General features: G+C 40.8%; 1 protein-coding gene across 1 annotated transcript in view; it reads left to right on the top strand.

Annotated features, from left to right (window-relative positions):
• LOC115447612 (histone-lysine N-methyltransferase 2C) overlaps positions 1-16,632 on the top strand; it is a 39,658-nt gene that overhangs the window by 5,323 nt on the left and 17,703 nt on the right. The window contains 31 exon segments of the mRNA XM_037440799.1: positions 305-419; positions 522-641; positions 1,468-1,640; positions 1,857-2,047; positions 2,208-2,341; positions 2,423-2,517; positions 2,604-2,859; positions 3,086-3,246; positions 3,318-3,561; positions 3,652-3,811; positions 3,925-4,226; positions 4,636-4,734; positions 5,002-5,241; positions 5,437-5,571; positions 5,837-6,012; positions 6,219-6,471; positions 6,737-6,894; positions 7,879-7,997; positions 8,201-8,313; positions 8,628-8,830; positions 9,732-9,926; positions 12,985-13,120; positions 13,514-13,687; positions 13,690-13,770; positions 13,877-14,083; positions 14,358-14,477; positions 14,879-14,985; positions 15,112-15,314; positions 15,732-15,915; positions 16,032-16,145; positions 16,398-16,520. Of these exon segments, the coding sequence (XP_037296696.1) occupies positions 305-419; positions 522-641; positions 1,468-1,640; positions 1,857-2,047; positions 2,208-2,341; positions 2,423-2,517; positions 2,604-2,859; positions 3,086-3,246; positions 3,318-3,561; positions 3,652-3,811; positions 3,925-4,226; positions 4,636-4,734; positions 5,002-5,241; positions 5,437-5,571; positions 5,837-6,012; positions 6,219-6,471; positions 6,737-6,894; positions 7,879-7,997; positions 8,201-8,313; positions 8,628-8,830; positions 9,732-9,926; positions 12,985-13,120; positions 13,514-13,687; positions 13,690-13,770; positions 13,877-14,083; positions 14,358-14,477; positions 14,879-14,985; positions 15,112-15,314; positions 15,732-15,915; positions 16,032-16,145; positions 16,398-16,520 (5,091 nt within the window).

Here is a 16,632-nt window from a genome sequence, read left to right as displayed (position 1 = left end):
CACGTGTGTCGCGTTCCGGGATTAGGCTGTGTATATCGGGTTCCAACTGGCTGTCATAATTGTTTCGACTGCTGAGGGGCAACGATTTATTGTCAGTAGACATTCTATTGGACCCTCTCCTCTTAAAATCAGGAGCGGTGGGGTCTCATCGCCGTGCCCAAAAAAATTACAGTCATATTGTAATTATTACCATTTTATTTCGTGTATTTTTCAATGATTATTATAAGCATATGTGAGGCTATACGTCTGGCGTGTTGTGCTCATCTAAGATAGGATTTAATCAGGTAATATTTGTGTGTTATAGATGAGTTGCAATAAGTACTTCCATTTACCTTGTGTCCTTGCGTCGGGCGGTTTCATGGACTTCCAATCCAAGTCATCGTTTTGTAAGGACCATGTGTATCAAGTACCAGTAGTATGTAAGTACTCTTGATTTGTTTTTATAGCCTTTAATTTTAATATATGTAATTTTTACAAAAACCTCCTTGTTGCTCAGTTATATGAAGGATAATTATTTACAGGTTCAGCAGAAATAGATTGTAGGACTTGTCGGACCATTGGTGATATTACCAACCTCATGACGTGCGTGACGTGCGGCACGCATTACCACGGCACCTGCGTCGGACTCGCGCAATTACCAGGTAAGTTCTATTCACTAATATTGCTTGTGCAGCCATAAAATATGTAGTTGTATCAGGTCATTATTATGTATAGGTTTTTTTTTATTTTGTTTAACCTAGTTTGCAGCAATGGATGTATATAGATTTTGTTTTCTTTACACCAACAGTACAGTACTTTTTGAATGATACGATGCAAACTGCTTGTTTAATAATCAAACTCAAAGAAGTAATCATGTTGTTATAATTTACAAATTATTATATACGGTACAGTAAAGTGTTAATAAATCTTAAACGTTATATAAATAATTTCATCCACGAGGTCGCGTCCCACTACTTTCACCTATAGACTACGTGACGATACTACGTGTTAGAAAAATTGTTTGGAATTATGAATTAAAGTTTTTTAAAATGACTATGCATTAATGTTGTTCGCGCACACTGTAAACGATTTTGTTGTTGTGTATCGGACCTTACTATCGATACCAGGGGAATCCTGGGAATGGGATCCTGGAATTCCTTCGCTTAGTGTCTGAAGGGGCGTAAAGGAAAATTGGGAGGGGATATCTGAATAAGGGGAAATGTGCGCGAAGGAAAACGAACCCTATTTAATGGATGGGCGGAGGGGAGATGGCTAGGAAATGTTCGTAAGCCCTCATAGGCCTCAATGTGTAGTTACAACCATGAGGTATACACAGTGGATTGTGTGCCTCGGGTTGCAGCTAATGTCCCTCGAGCATGGGCGTGCTACTGTGTGAAGACTGAGCGCACCAGCGTTAGGGAAAGTAGTAGGTCGCGTCTTCATGGATAAATTGCAGACGAGCCCCATAAGTAATGTGTATTGCGCCAGGTGTGCGCGCGGGCTGGGCGTGTCGCGCGTGCCGCGTGTGCCAGGTGTGTCGCGAGGCCGCGCCGCCCGGCGACGCGCGCGCCGTCGCCTGCGACCACTGCGACAAGCTCTACCACGCCGCCTGTCTGCGCCCGCTCATGGCCACCGTGCCCAAGTACGGGTGGAAGTGCAAGGTACTATCTACTAATCACTCTTCTCATTAAATAACATTATCTAGTTTTATTGGGTTGAGTGCTAAGAATTAAAGTGTGTGCTAACGTGGACTTAGTTCTGTTGTGACATTTTACATAAGAAATTTAAAGCTTAGCCATCAAAATCTATCAAACTTTTGAAAAAAAATATGCTGTTAATATTTATAGAAGGTAAAAGTAGTAACAATTGTTGCGCAGTGTTGCCGCGTGTGCTCGGACTGCGGCTCGCGGTCGCCGGGCGCGGGCCCGTCGTCGCGCTGGCACGCGCACTACACGGTGTGCGACTCGTGCTACCAGCAGCGCAACAAGGGCTCGTGCTGCCCGCTGTGCCGCCGCGCCTACCGCGCCGCCGCTTACCGCGACATGATACGGTGCATACTGTGCAAGAGGTACTCCATTCATCACTCTTATTGTCTCTTGCCACACAGTATAAACACCTTATGGGGTGACGAACTTGTATCAAGGAAACAAATAACCTTCCTTCCAGTTTATACTAGACAAAAAGTTCATTTCGGCATGTACTAAAAATGCATAATTTCATTCCCTCAGATACGTCCACGGCACGTGTGATCCGGACGCAGAACCACAACAGTATCGGAAGAACAAAGAACAAAACCCTACATATGAATACAATTGTCCAATCTGCAAGAGTCAGATGCCACTTACTGGCTCCAAGCCTGGATGTAAGTAATAGCGCGGTGTATTAGCGCAAATGGTGTAATTTAAAATGATAATTTCGATTAAAATTTAAAATGTTTGTGCAGCTTTTGAAGAGGATAGCATGGCGTCCGCCTCCCAAGACTCGTCATTTGGCGATGAAAATTCACAAGAACAAGATCCTTTGGCGCTTGAACCAAAAGTAAGAATATTAGGGAATATATATAAATATTATGCACTTTGTTACAATTTTTCATTTCTTTTTGCTAATGAAATCAATTATTCCAGCCTGATGTTGGTCTTGGTAAGGGCAAACCCTACAGCGTATCATCAAAAGTCGCCAAGAAAAAGATTGGTGGCTATAAACTTAAAGGCGGATTTCCACCTGCGGGTAAACTGGGCTTCCAAAAACGACAGAGGTCCGTTTTAGACTTTGGACGTAAGAGGGGCTCTAAGCCCAAGATGAGGGGAGTTTTCGGAGTGCCAGGATTGGGTCTTCAAAGACCGCAAGCTCCTGATAATAAAACATCTGAAGATGATCCAGGTTTGCAAATATATAATTGTATATACGTATCACTATATTTACATAATGATATTCGTACCCTACTCACCATGGATTATTTTGTGATGGTAGTATCGATACTTCTCATCAATTCGTTATTGATATTTAAGTCGTTAGTTTTGCGAGATTTTCTTCAATATGCACGCCCCTACATTATCCACATTGTTTATGTTACCTTTGAAGTTATTATCTACACTTTTGTTTTTAGGTGTCGAGAATAAGTTAGTTCTGTGCTCTAGTAAAGACAAGTTTGTGTTGACGCAAGACTTGTGCGTTATGTGCGGTGCGGTCGGGACAGATTCCGAGGGATGCCTCATCGCCTGTGCGCAGTGCGGACAGACTTACCATCCTTACTGTGTCAATATCAAGGTTAGTTTTGGTTTTAACAGTTACTTTTAAAAATTGTTACCAGTTGAATAATTATATGTTTAATTGTTCAGGTGTCGCAAGTGATAGTTCAGTTGGGATGGCGGTGCCTGGACTGCACGGTGTGCGAGGGATGCGGCAACCGCGGCGACGACACGCTGCTGCTGCTGTGCGACGACTGCGACACCACGTGGCACACGTACTGCGCGCGGCCGCCGCTGGGCGAGGTGCCGCGCGGCGCGTGGCGCTGCGAGCGCTGTCGCCGCTGCCTCGTGTGCGGCACGCGCGACACGCTCGCCTGGTGCGACAACTACACGGGTCCGTAGCCACACCACACTTGACACGACTGCGACAATATGGGTATGGCACGGGTGTGTATATTATTCTGTAATGTTTATTTGTTTGCAGAATGTGCTCCATGTGCTTCGTTGGTGATGTGCTGTATTTGTTCGGAGCCCTACTCGGATGGGGAATTGATTATCCAATGCGAAACATGCAGCAGATGGCTGCACGCCTCGTGTGACTCGATACGCAATGAAAACGATGCGGAGTTATGTTGTCGAGCAGGGTAAGCCATTAGCATAATCTGAAGATATTGACTGTATAAGTAAAAATAATCTGAAGCTTCCCATGAAGGAAGACGTAAGAAAGTGTATATTATAAGTATTGTATGTGTTGCAGGTACAAATGCGTATCGTGCCGCGGGCGCGACATCCCGCCGCCGCACGTGGCGCGCGCGCTGACTGCGAGCGCGGGCTCCGGGGGCGCGGCGGGCGCGGGCGCGGCGGGCGGGGCGGCGGGTGCGCGTGCGCCGCCGCGCCCCACGGCGCAGTCGCTGGGGCTGGCGGGCGAGTACTACGTGGACGACGTGTGTCTGTCGCAGCGCGGCGCACACCACATGAAGCAGCTCGAGGCGGAGCTCGGCATCACGCACACGAGACGCAAGCGACGGTTCAAGAACGAAAACACTGACAAGGATGCCGGTGAGACATGACACACTACAACGCACGTCAGCTTGCGCTTATGTCTTCTTTTTACTTTGCCTGTGTAGTATCGGTCTATAAGCTTTGTGTAATGTCGTCTGTCAGCTTTGTAGTGGAAATAGTTGTTTGCAAAATACATTTGATATATGTTTTATATAAATAGAGCAATATTTATACTATGAGCATGTTCTAAGTAATTTTATTTTATCATATAGCTTATATAACCGGTCTTTAATTTTCCAAAAGAATAAGTATATTTACAAAAAACCAATACAAATTCCAAAGAATCTATTTTCAATTGCTATCTTTTCATCAGAATTTCTTCTCAGCTATATAAGTAATTGTAAGTAGTTATAGAATAGTATCTAATATGAGTTTTTGTGTGTCGGACGCTGGCATTGTGGAATAGAAATAATGGCATCTATTGAAACAGTGGTTCAGAACGCCGACGTCGAGATGGGCGACGACTCCAAGCCTGACAGCACTGCTGAAGTTAAGGATGAGCCGGGTATGAACTGTAATATATTATTAACAAACATAATAGACCCTACTATATTTAAAAAAAAATATCAATAAGCTAATAGCAATTAATGAGCTTACTTTTTTTATTTTATACAAAGTAAATGACGATAGGGCCAGGCCATACACCTCACCATCTAGAATACTTAATTACAGTTTTGATTTTTAAGAATATTATTTATCATCACAATACGACCATTAAATAACACATTCGTTTAAACCAAAAGCTATTAATATTATTCCATTCATTCATTAGGTTTAGCGACTAATACGAACTTCAAGGAAGGCACACTGTGGAACGTGGTGACAGATGGTCCGCCACCTGAAGGTTTCACAGTGTACACCACCGACTCAGGGCTCACGGTGCTCCGTAGAAAGAGACAGAGAAACCTCAACAAACTCGGCATAGGCGGGTTCGTTGTGCGACAGAGACAAACGACTGCTAAGGCGCAAGCTGATGACGAAAAAGATGGAGATGGGTCGACAGTTTCTTCAGGTAGTCTGCTTGTTATAATTTAAAACTTGTCTTGTTTTTCATCGGTAGATTATTTATAGCCATACAAAAATTTCTAATAAATTGTTAGTATATTGGCAGGTTGTACTAAGAAAAAGCAAAACAAAAAATTCTAAAACTATAATGCCTCGAAGATACAGTATGAATGAGTTTTTAATTTGATGTTTTTGTGAATAGAATCGCCAAGTAACAAACGCAAGCCGAGAAGAAAACCTCGTTCGAAGTTGATGGAACAATTTCCTCCATACATGCAAGAAGCTTTCTTCGGTAAAGACCTTCTGGAACCATCTAAACCTGTTGTTAGTTCCACTGGTAAGTCCATATTGACTTATAATTTTTCTGGGTACTGACTGATATAGATTTTCTTTATATTTCAACTTACGAACAATAGACAAAATTTTAATTTTGTAATTTTTTTCATACTAAAAACACCATGAAAGCAGCATGAAAATTGTGTGTAATATGTGGAAGAAAATTTTATATTTTAAATATTGGATTGGTTTCCCAAGTAGTAAGTAGACATTGAGAGAAATTATTAATTTATGAAATACTTTATTGCATGCAATAATTTTACCAGGCAACCCAGCCGAGAGTCCAGGGGGAACGTTAAGACCCAGCACGCCAGAAGGTTACAGGGAACTAAGAGACTTCAAACTGGACATCGAGAACTCGGACAGCGACGGCGAAGACGTGTTGGCTTCACTCACCACTTTCAACGACCATGACGTGTCTGTTGTCATCACTTTGAACACGGTGAGTTTTCGTTATACATTTTTACGGTATAAAGACGGCTTGTGTTATAAGTTATTATTTAGCTTATTCAAAGACGATAAAGAAGTAGTAATTGCAGTTTGCATTTTAATATTTCTTATATGAATTTAAAACTTATTTGGAAACCTTTTTAAAATTATAAAAGTCGTTTAACATAAGGTGTTCATAAAATACATTACAAACCTTAGGAGGAAATCGAAGTACTACACACATTGAAACCAAAGGATGAGAAAGAGGACTCATCTACTGTAAGTAATGTGGACGGCAGCGTCAAAGTCAAGACGGAAGCAGAAGACGGACAGCTGAAACACACTGAGGATTCGACTGCGTTGAAAAACGCTATTTTAGGACCTCAACCGCCCGAAGCTGAGCAGCCACCTACAGTCGCTACAGAAAGCATTTCTACAATGCACACTACAAAGACTGAGCCCATAAGTAGCGGTGAGTTAGTAATAACTACTGATTTTTTTTTAGTTACCATGCGTATTTAACTGCTGACAGAAAGAATAATCAGAAAATCTTAGGACGCTGTGTTCTTTGGCAGTGATTGGAACGTATTTATGTTAAATTTTACGTTTTCTTACGTATGCTTGACGATTAACATTAACGAATACGGTAATATTGCGAAACAAATATTTTATTATAATTCCTAAAAAAAAAATTCAATAATTTTCCTATCGATAAAAAATAAAAATGAATTCAACAGAAACCGGCGGATCATCTCAAGCGTCAACGATATCGCCCAAAGACGATTTGTCTCTGTTGGGAGTGAACTTGGACGCCATGGTGCGCGACACGCTGCCCGACATGGACGGGAACGACGTCGACGAGATCTTCAAAGGCGTGCTCACGGACGACTCGCAGGTGTGTGCGACCAGTCGATGGTAACTCAGCCTCTTGAAACAATCATGGATACAGATTTAACTATATTTTTCAGTTAATGTTGCGGTTTAATTTTTGTTTGGCCGTTAGTACTGGGCCGGGTTTTCAATTGTTGAAAAGAATCTTTGAATATTTAGTAAATTATCATCCCAATATCCCAAATCTCTGAAATTTATTATCATACTAACTTTTGCCCGCGGCTCCGCCCGCGTTATAAAGTTTTTCAGGCTAAAGTTTTCCGTTATAAAAGTAGTAGTTTCCCGGGAGCCTATGTTCTTCCCAGGATCTCAAACTGTCTTCATACCAAATTTCATCTTAATAGGTTGGGTAGTTTTTGAGTGTAACACGTTCAGGCAGACAGATGCAGCGGGGGCCTTTGTTTTATAATATATTTTTTAGAAATTTTTAAGAGGAACAATCCCGTCATCCATCATTGTTGCATAACTTTAACCGTTTACGCAGCGCACGCAACGGAAGCTCTCAAAACGAATATTTTTTCCCTGTTTTTGCAACATGTTTCATTACTGCTCCGCTCCTATTGGTCATAGCATGATGATATACAGCCTATAGCACTCCACAAATAAAGGGCTATCCAACTCAAAACGATTTTTTCAGTTCAAACTGGTAGTTCCTGAGTTTAGCCATTACTGCTCCGCTCCTATTGGGTAAAGCGTGATGATATATAGCCTATAGCACTCCACGAACAAAGGGCTATCCAACGCAAAAAGAATTTTTCAGTTTGGACCGGTATTTCCTGAGATTAGCCATTACTGCTCCGCTCCTATTGGGTATAACGTGATGATATATAGCCTATAGCACTCCACGAACAAAGGGCTATTCAACGCAAAAAGAACTTTTCAGTTTGGACCGGTAGTTCCTGAGATTAGCGCGTTCAAACAAACAAACAAACAAACTCTTCAGCTTTATATAATAGTATAGATTTGAAAAGTTGCTTTTTTACTACAGGAATCTCAGGAATCTTCTGTGTCGTATGTCAACTCAATGTCGCAGTTCTCACAACAGAGGCAACAATTACAAAGTCCCATGGAGTATTCGTCACCTTATCAAAATGAATTTGGCAGCAGGTATGTCACATCAATGTCATTTCTGTTTTGTCAATTAGTGTTTTTGTGAATGAGTTGTTTATGTCAATGAACTATTTATTACAACCATCTGAGGAATAATAAACATGGATTAATAAATATGAAATGAGCATATGATTGTGTTTGGGGTTGCTCCCCCGCGGCATGTATCGGCGCTAGTGTGTCAGTGTAGCGTGTGTCCGCAGCGGCAGCGCGATGAGTCCGCTGTTCCCGGAGGTGGGCGCGTGGAGCGAGCCGGCCGCCGCGCCGCCGCCCTCCTACAACCAGCGCAGCGCCGAGAAGATGCGCGCCGACGAGAGTCAGTACTGCACACTACTGCACACCACTACACACCACTACACACCACTACACACCACTACACACCACTACACACCACTACACTCACTCATCATATTGATATTAAATAACATTTTAACTAAATATAGCATATTTCACTCATACTTCAATTTCATATCTCTCTCTTTATGCTTTGCATGCATAATCAATCTAAATAATTTGAAATTTATTAATTTACCCCATTTCTTAACATTTAGTACATTTCATCACAAATACACATCTATCGTACTTGCCCCACTATGTTACTAATTATCATTATTTACATATTTACCTCAGGTTTAGGAATGGCAGCGACGATATCCGCCGTTCTTTACGCCAACACTAACCATCCAGGGTGGAAGACTGAATATCCAAATTGGGTGGACCGTTGTAAGCAGATACTTAAAAAATGGCGAGCTTTACCCTCCGAGCAAAAAGCTCCGTATTTACAAAAAGCGCGAGACAACAGGAGTGCGATACGAATGAAGAAAGCTCAACAGGTACGTGCGCTTATTGTGTCGCTAGATGTGGAGTGTGCTAACCCAACTCACATACCACTGTGTTTTACAATGTGTGCCTTTCACAGTATCATAGGGCCTACGCACAAACTGCTCTTATCGAATATGCGAAGCGTCAATTAACTATTGTAAACAATGTATCGTACAGATTACCTTTTTATAACACATTAATAGACAAATTAATAGTGATTGACACTTATCGATAGTTGCAATATGTGCTAAATACAGAGCGTTGATTTCGAAATAACTCATTTATCTAACACTAAAATTGTCATGTTAAAAACAACAATAATAACTATTCGACACTTGGCAGCTTAAAAAGCTGACTAATTATTAGAAATTAGATTATATTGCGTAGTAGTATTATATTCGTCACTGACCAAACAACACCAGTGCTGTAGATTCTGTCGCTTGTCTCGACGCTAATTTACACGTGTAAATAATATTTAAACACATAGTAGCACTGCAATTTTGTGTTTGTGTTCATATTTGGAGATTCCGTGAGAACTAGGAGCGCTCGCTATGTTGTACGGGCTTTGCGAATCCGCTCGTAATTTGTACATGGAATCGATTATTGTTCGTTCGAGTTTTTGCATTTCTTATGTCAGTGCAATTTTGGACGTTGAAGTGAAAGGATCTACAGTATTTGATTTCAATCAGTGAAGTTCTTTTGGTGGTCGAGTTTGATTCGGTGCGTCGTTTTTGTTTGAACGATGTCGTTTTGATCAGCGAAGTCAGATTCGATCGATGGCTCGCATCGTAGTCCGAAAAGTGTCCGGCTTCGGATGGAGCGGATTTAACGTTCCGAGTTTGATATGATTTTGGGGGTGGAAGTCCGTTTGAGATGAACGGTAGCAACTAAGCAATCGTGCGCGCGCGACAGAGTTCGAGCGGAACGACCGGCGCCGGCGGAGCCGCGCCCACCACCGGAGAGGCGGAGCCCATCGCGCCCGGCGGCACTAGCGCGCCCACCACGCCCGCGCCCCCCGCGCCCAGCGCGCCGGCCGCAGCGGGCGCGCCGGGGGCGCCGGGCGCAGGCGCGGCGGGGGCGGCGGGGGCCGGCGCGCACGCGCCCGGGGTGCGCGCGCCCAACGTGACGGTGACGGCGGGCGGGCTCCTGGAGGCGGACGCGCACATCCGCGTGCTCACACCCTCCGAGATCATGCGCACGCTGCCGCGCCTCGCGCACGCGCACACGGTACCGCGAACTCGCATACACACACACACACTCCACACCACTCCGTACACTCTACATACGAACTCTCCAAATACGACACTTTCTTTGGAAAACTTCTTTATTAGACGCAACCCCACCCTAAACATCTTTATAGTCAACATTCTCAATTGTTATTACTTATGTAAAATTTGTAACGAATATTTCGATGCACTTGCTTTCAATAATATCTTGAATATTGCCAGTATGCGGATATATATTTATTTATAATAACTGACATTAATAGTATTTCTACAACAAATTTTTAATATCTATTATTACTGCTAAAAAGTTTTGTAGTATTTGTTGCCATAGATATAATCCGAAGTGCAGATACATAAACACACAAACTCTGTAGGTTCCACAAGAAACAACAGCACATGTTTACACGGAGTACATGAGTGTGTATGCGAGCCACGTCTCATATGTTGTTGGGTGATCGCGCGAACTCTCACCTCGCGATCCTACGCACCTCCCCCGGTTTAATTGATTCAAAATTAGTCATCACCCAACAAAAAGTTTTGGCTGTTCGATGGCGTTGTAAGCTGTGTGATTATTTTCTTTTATAATTTTTCTTTAGCTTTTTTTATTGCGAGGACGTTACCCTCCCGATGAATCCTGAAACGCCTCCCGGACTCGCGTCCTCTGTTGTCCGTAATGTTGTTTTTTTTTTTATTTTATTTCCGCTTTGCCTTGGTAGTGTTGGCCTTAACATCGGAAGCAGTCGGTGGCTGGTTGTGGTGTGCTAACAATTCTAACATACTTATAGTTTGACATAGTTCACGTTTGATTTGCGTTGTTACGCTCTTGTGTATAAAGCTTTCAGATATATGTTGTATAAATAAGGATTGCAATTACGTCATAGCTTTGTGTGTGCATCGTATTTATACGTATAATGTGAGAAAATTTTATTTTACAGCGAATCATAGTATATGTAGTGAACTGTGACAAAGTTGGTCACTAAATAAAACGATGTACAAACAATATCGAGTATTTGTGTCCAACAATCTTTGGATACAGTTCCACATATTTTATCTTATTGAATTGAAACATTTTATGTTTATATATTTAATTAATAATTATCTGTATAATGTAACGTAGTAAAAATATTAACACGATGTAACAGTATCAAATCATAAGTTAATTTTCATTAAGTTTACCAAAGGAGGGTTTTAAGGGACTATGTAATGGGAAAAATCAATGTGGTTTTAGAGAATAAAATTATGTGTTATTGTGGAGTCTGTGTTTATTGTATGGAACTTAATGGTCATTGATTTATGTAATTCATTTTAAACAATGGCATGGATATTGAATTAAAATAATCACATATCTATAGGATTGTATATTTTCTAAGATTAATTATAATATAGATAATTTGTATATAGGTAGTTTAGTTGTTTTACAAACTTTAGGACGTTGAATTCTCATAGTCCGAATTTATAGCATAATTATATTTTATTAGTTTATATAGATTGCTCTTAAAGCAAAACATGTAGCGAAATATCGTCTTTTCGTTGTATAAAGTATAATCAATGAAATTTATAAATTTTATGAGATAGGAGTGAAAACAAAAGAAAATGACACTCTCAAATCCTCCGTTTTTTTAGTCTTACTGTAACGCGTAATGTTTTAGTTGGCGTCGAAACTCGCAGGATAACTAGCGATTTGTCAAATCTATACCTTCAATTACTTTATTTGTGCAAAACATTAAACGCGGATTTTTTTTAAATAGAATCAATAATCTTCGACCGTAGTTTTTTTATTTTCAAGAAGGTTAGAGGCTTTTTATTTACAAGATGCTTTTCTACAATAGTTAACACTAAATAAAAACGATATATGTATGCCAATGTCATATCTTGACGATAGATTTATGGATAGCAAATGTCATTCTCATATATTTACTGGTGGTAGGTCTCTCATATGTGAGAGTCCCTCTGGGTAGGTACCACTGCAATGTCTATTGCTGCCCCTAAGCAGCAGCGTGTAGACACGGTTGTGTTTCGGTTTGAATGAATATTGTAGCCAGTAGTTACTGGACATAATAATACTTAACATCTCAGGTCTCGGATGGCGAGCGCAGTGGAAAACCTAACAATTCTTTGTAATTCAAGGTGTTGGATGGTGTTTCTACCATAAGGCGAACGCCAAGCGCGTTTCGTCATTCAAAGCAATATTTTTTTTTCTTTTAGCGCTAGTGATTGTAGAAAAGCATATTGTGCACGGCCCTTTAATTGAAATAGCTATTCTCTGTGTTACGACACATTAATAGTCGATGAAACTGATCAGAGGCCTTATTGGTGGTAAATGGTGGCTATTTGTCCGTGGTTCTCACGGAGGTAATAACACTTGAAACAATAAATCACATTAAAATATTTGTTATGGTGTGAAGTGAATATGTACATGTTGCTATTATAATTTGGTAAGGGTAATTTTAAATGTATGCAAGAAGTCCAAAGTCAGTATTTAATTCGTACGAATAGTCTATATAAAAAGTAGTTTTGACAATACTTTACTACATATTTTATACATATTTTGAAAGCTATAATATCATATCTACTCATGTTAGTTTATCGTATAGAACATTACTAGTTTGTATATAATAGATAAAAATATTAGGTTTATATTACTTAAATTATAAAATAACGTCATATTCTAAATCGATTTGTATATTTGTACCATAGTACAAGATAAAACTGCCTGCGTAGAAAAGCATGTTATAACATTAAAACAAATGTCTCACTTGATTTAGTCATTGTAATGTACTTTTTGTCTAAAAATAGAAGTAAAATAAAGAATTCCAGATAAAGTTACTATAATAGGAATGTATCTTGATTGATATCGATAAGTACAATTGAATGACTAAAACAAGTAGAATGTTAATATAACAGTACAGTGGATCTAATGCGCGCGTTGCGTGGTGCAGGAGCAGGAGCGCGCGTGCGGCCAGCAGCGCAGCGCGCGCGAGGCCGAGCAGGAGCGCCAGTGGAAGCACCTGCAGCAGCAGCGCCAGCAGCAGACGCAGCAGCAGCAGCAGATCATACACGACCAGAGGATGCAAGGTGCCTTGCCCACTCTACCTGTGCTGTTGCGTCCAAAACTATCCCTAACGTCAAAACGTATTGATGACTTTTAGGTTTTCTATGTATCATCTATATTTGGAAAGACGCATAGATAGATATTGGTAGTCGGTTTTAAAAAACTGTATCCATTAAATGCTAAAGTATCGTATTTGATAATTTACATACTTATATTATGGTAATAATAAAATTTGTTTCATGATATTAAATGTGATAAATAATTATGGTTTATGTGAAAATTGGTTTCATGTATATAATATTTTATTAAAACCTTATATCAAAAACTCATACGATCATGATTTACAATACTGTAATGTTACATTAGTAATGTTGTAGTAAGTCAATAACCATGAGTGAGTAGTAAAGTAACTCTAGGTGTGCCCTCGGCAGCGGCGATGCAGCGCCTGCGCGGCGCGGAGGGGGGCTCGTCCCCCGCCGCCGCGCCTCCCCCCGCGCCCTCGCCCGCCGCGCCGCCGCCCGCCGGCCCCGGGCCCGCAGCGCCGCCGCCCGCCGAGGCGCCCCGCAGCGCCTTCCCCGCGCAGCGCTTCCCCTGCACTACGGCACCAGTGATGACATCAACCGGCAGCTGCGAGACCTGCTCCAGCGACACCCAGAGAAGATGTGGCCACCGCGTGAGTTTCATTCTGTGTGACATGTTGTGTCTACTCGTAAGGTTTAGTATTCGGTAAACGACATTGCGTTTTATTAAAACGTTCAACTTAATTTCTGGGTTTTAAAAACCTATCTGCGGGGTCTGTGGTAACCAACGATTGTGTACAGAGAGTAATAATGAGGACGGGCCGGGCGCAGGCACAGGGCCCGGCGGCGCGGCGGCCGCGGGCGGTGCGGGCGAGGCGGAGGGGGCGGAGGGCCAGCCGTTCCGCCACCCGCTGCCGGTAGCGCTGCGCCCGCGCGCACCACAGCCGCCCCGTGGGCCCGAACACTGTGAGCGCTTTCATTTTTTTCCATCCATGTTAAAGAAATATTCATTGTATGTAAAATTTAAATTGTATACTGTTGTTCATTAGTAATCTTTCAAACAAATGAACTGCAGCAGTTTAATGTGCTTTTTGTGATACCTAAGACCATCGACAATACGAGTATATTGTATTAGTGGAATAAATAGACCAAAAATATCCTCTGCAAAACATAGGGTATAAACACGAAATAAAGATCTAATAATATTTGATTACTTTTAAAATGTTTACATTGTCTACAGTTATAATGCAACACAGAATAGTGGCCGCCGACAATAATCAAATGCAACATCAGAATATGAACAACCCGGCTGCTCAACGTGTTATGGAGCAGAAACAATCTGTTATATCACAATCGAATGGTAGATCGATAAGTAATTGATTGCTTTGATATTTTAACGTATATAAGTTTTATTTTTGTTCAACATTTTTTAAAATATCACTTTCTGATAATTTTAACATACTTATAATACTTACAAGTTATAATTAATCTTTACAGCATATTTCTCCAAAACATACGTAATAGGTCCAAAATGTGTCCTAATAAATGTTAATATACCTCCACTATCGTTCTACAAGTTGCCTGAAGACATAATCAACTTGTTTTTCATGTGGAGTAAAGAATGTGCTAACTTGCAAGTAAATGGGTATTCGTCGTATTCGACGTTTATTTGAATGCGAGTTAGCTACATTTATCTTTTAGATTTTAATTATAACATTATAGACGTTTACGGGTGTTGATAAATGTCATATTTCCTTGCAGCTCCCAACAATGAACCTAAGCAAGAGCCTAACCAAGAACATGGCAATGATGAAATGGACATGGGAGATATGGACAAGTTGGAGCAAGATCCTGGCAATATTGGAGAGGTGATTTATAAATTACAGCTTTTAAATTTATTGTATTAATGTTTAACCAACAAATTACTTTCCTAGACTCTGATAATAATATTGCTTGAGTAGATTAAATACTGGAAATAAATACTGTTGGATCAGGTGGGCGACATCCTCGGCGGTCTGGGCGGCGAGGATGACGAGGAGTTGCTGGAGTCGTTGACAGCTGAAATAGGCGAGCAGTTCAACATCCTGGAGTACGCGGACCCGGAGCTGGCCGCCCTCAACGACGCTGGGCATCTCCTCGACGGACTCGAGCTGGATGACATGCCGGACAAACATCACAATGTCAAGCGTGATCACTCGTACGTACTGTGTTCGCTACTTTAACTAATCCTCAAATGGTTCCCGCGAAATTTGATTATCGTTCATCATTATTATGATTTATAATTTTTCTAAGTGTTTCATTACATTATTTTTTTTTAACTGTTGCTCTACTTATTCACATCTCGTCGATATGTTATCGGTTTTAATAGACTTAATAACTTTAACAAAATTTATATTTTCCATTGAAGATTGTAAAATGTAGTCTGTTGTAACATTTTTCTATCTACAAAATGACTAATTGACCGGGAATGGACTTCAGTGTATGTAGCGATGGTTACATTTTATTATGAAGATAGCTAAGTGTTCAAAAGCACGATAATAGTCAATTCTGGTTGTATCACTTTTTTAATGTATTCTTTGAAAAGTATATGGTTAACAATTAGATAATTTTTCAGGGATGGTCAAAAACCAGACAAGAACATTGATATGACTAAGACAGAGGTGAAATCCGAAGTTGAGGACACGAAGCCCGACACGCAAGAGATCAAGGTGGAACCGCCGCCGACGCCCGGCATGGGGCAGATGTTCAACGACGGCGTGCAGAGAGTCATCACGCAGAACCAACAGATGGCGTTGCAGGTATTGCGTGGAATAAGTCAATTATCGATATTATATCCATCGACTGAAAAAGTTTGACCGTTAATAAAATTCATTTACAAATACTTTATTACTGATATATTTGTTTGTATAATTAGTCGGCAATGCAAGCTATCAAGTCTGAAGTGAAGCTCGAGAATGAGGAGAAACCGCAGAGACCTCCGTTCCAACCGATGTTCGCGAACGCACAGCAAAGATTGATTCATCCGCAGGTGCTTAACTGAGCTATTGTATTTAAAATGGCGTAACATTTAAATTATGTCTTAATACCAGTGTCGCTTAGAGTATTCATATAATTATTGTCTGTATAACATCGCTTTAGTACTGTAACTGTTATTGTGTTATATATGTATATATAATAAATAAATATCCTAAAAATCATATACACAGAAAACGCAGTTTTGTTCAACATTTTTGTTTAGGGTCAGTTACGCATCGTTAAAAATTATGTTTATTTTATGTAGCAACAAACGATAGTACAGCGCCCACCTCAGTTCGGTCAACAAGGACAACCTGTGATGAGCCAGCAAGTAGTGCCACGCCCGCAAGTACAATACTCGGGAGGACAACAAATGCATTTTACGCAGGTATATTGGTAGTCATTTAATTTTAGGGTCCATTTTGCTTGAAAATGAATTTAAAAAGAGCTGAATTTTTATCGACGATAGAGAGTGACGAAAGTTGAAAATTTAAAGTCAC

Source organism: Manduca sexta, chromosome 20 (genome assembly GCF_014839805.1).
Source record: "Manduca sexta isolate Smith_Timp_Sample1 chromosome 20, JHU_Msex_v1.0, whole genome shotgun sequence".
In the NCBI taxonomy this organism is placed as follows: domain Eukaryota; kingdom Metazoa; phylum Arthropoda; class Insecta; order Lepidoptera; family Sphingidae; genus Manduca; species Manduca sexta.
Note: the sequence above shows the minus strand (reverse complement) of the source record. Positions and strands in the feature narration are given on the sequence as shown.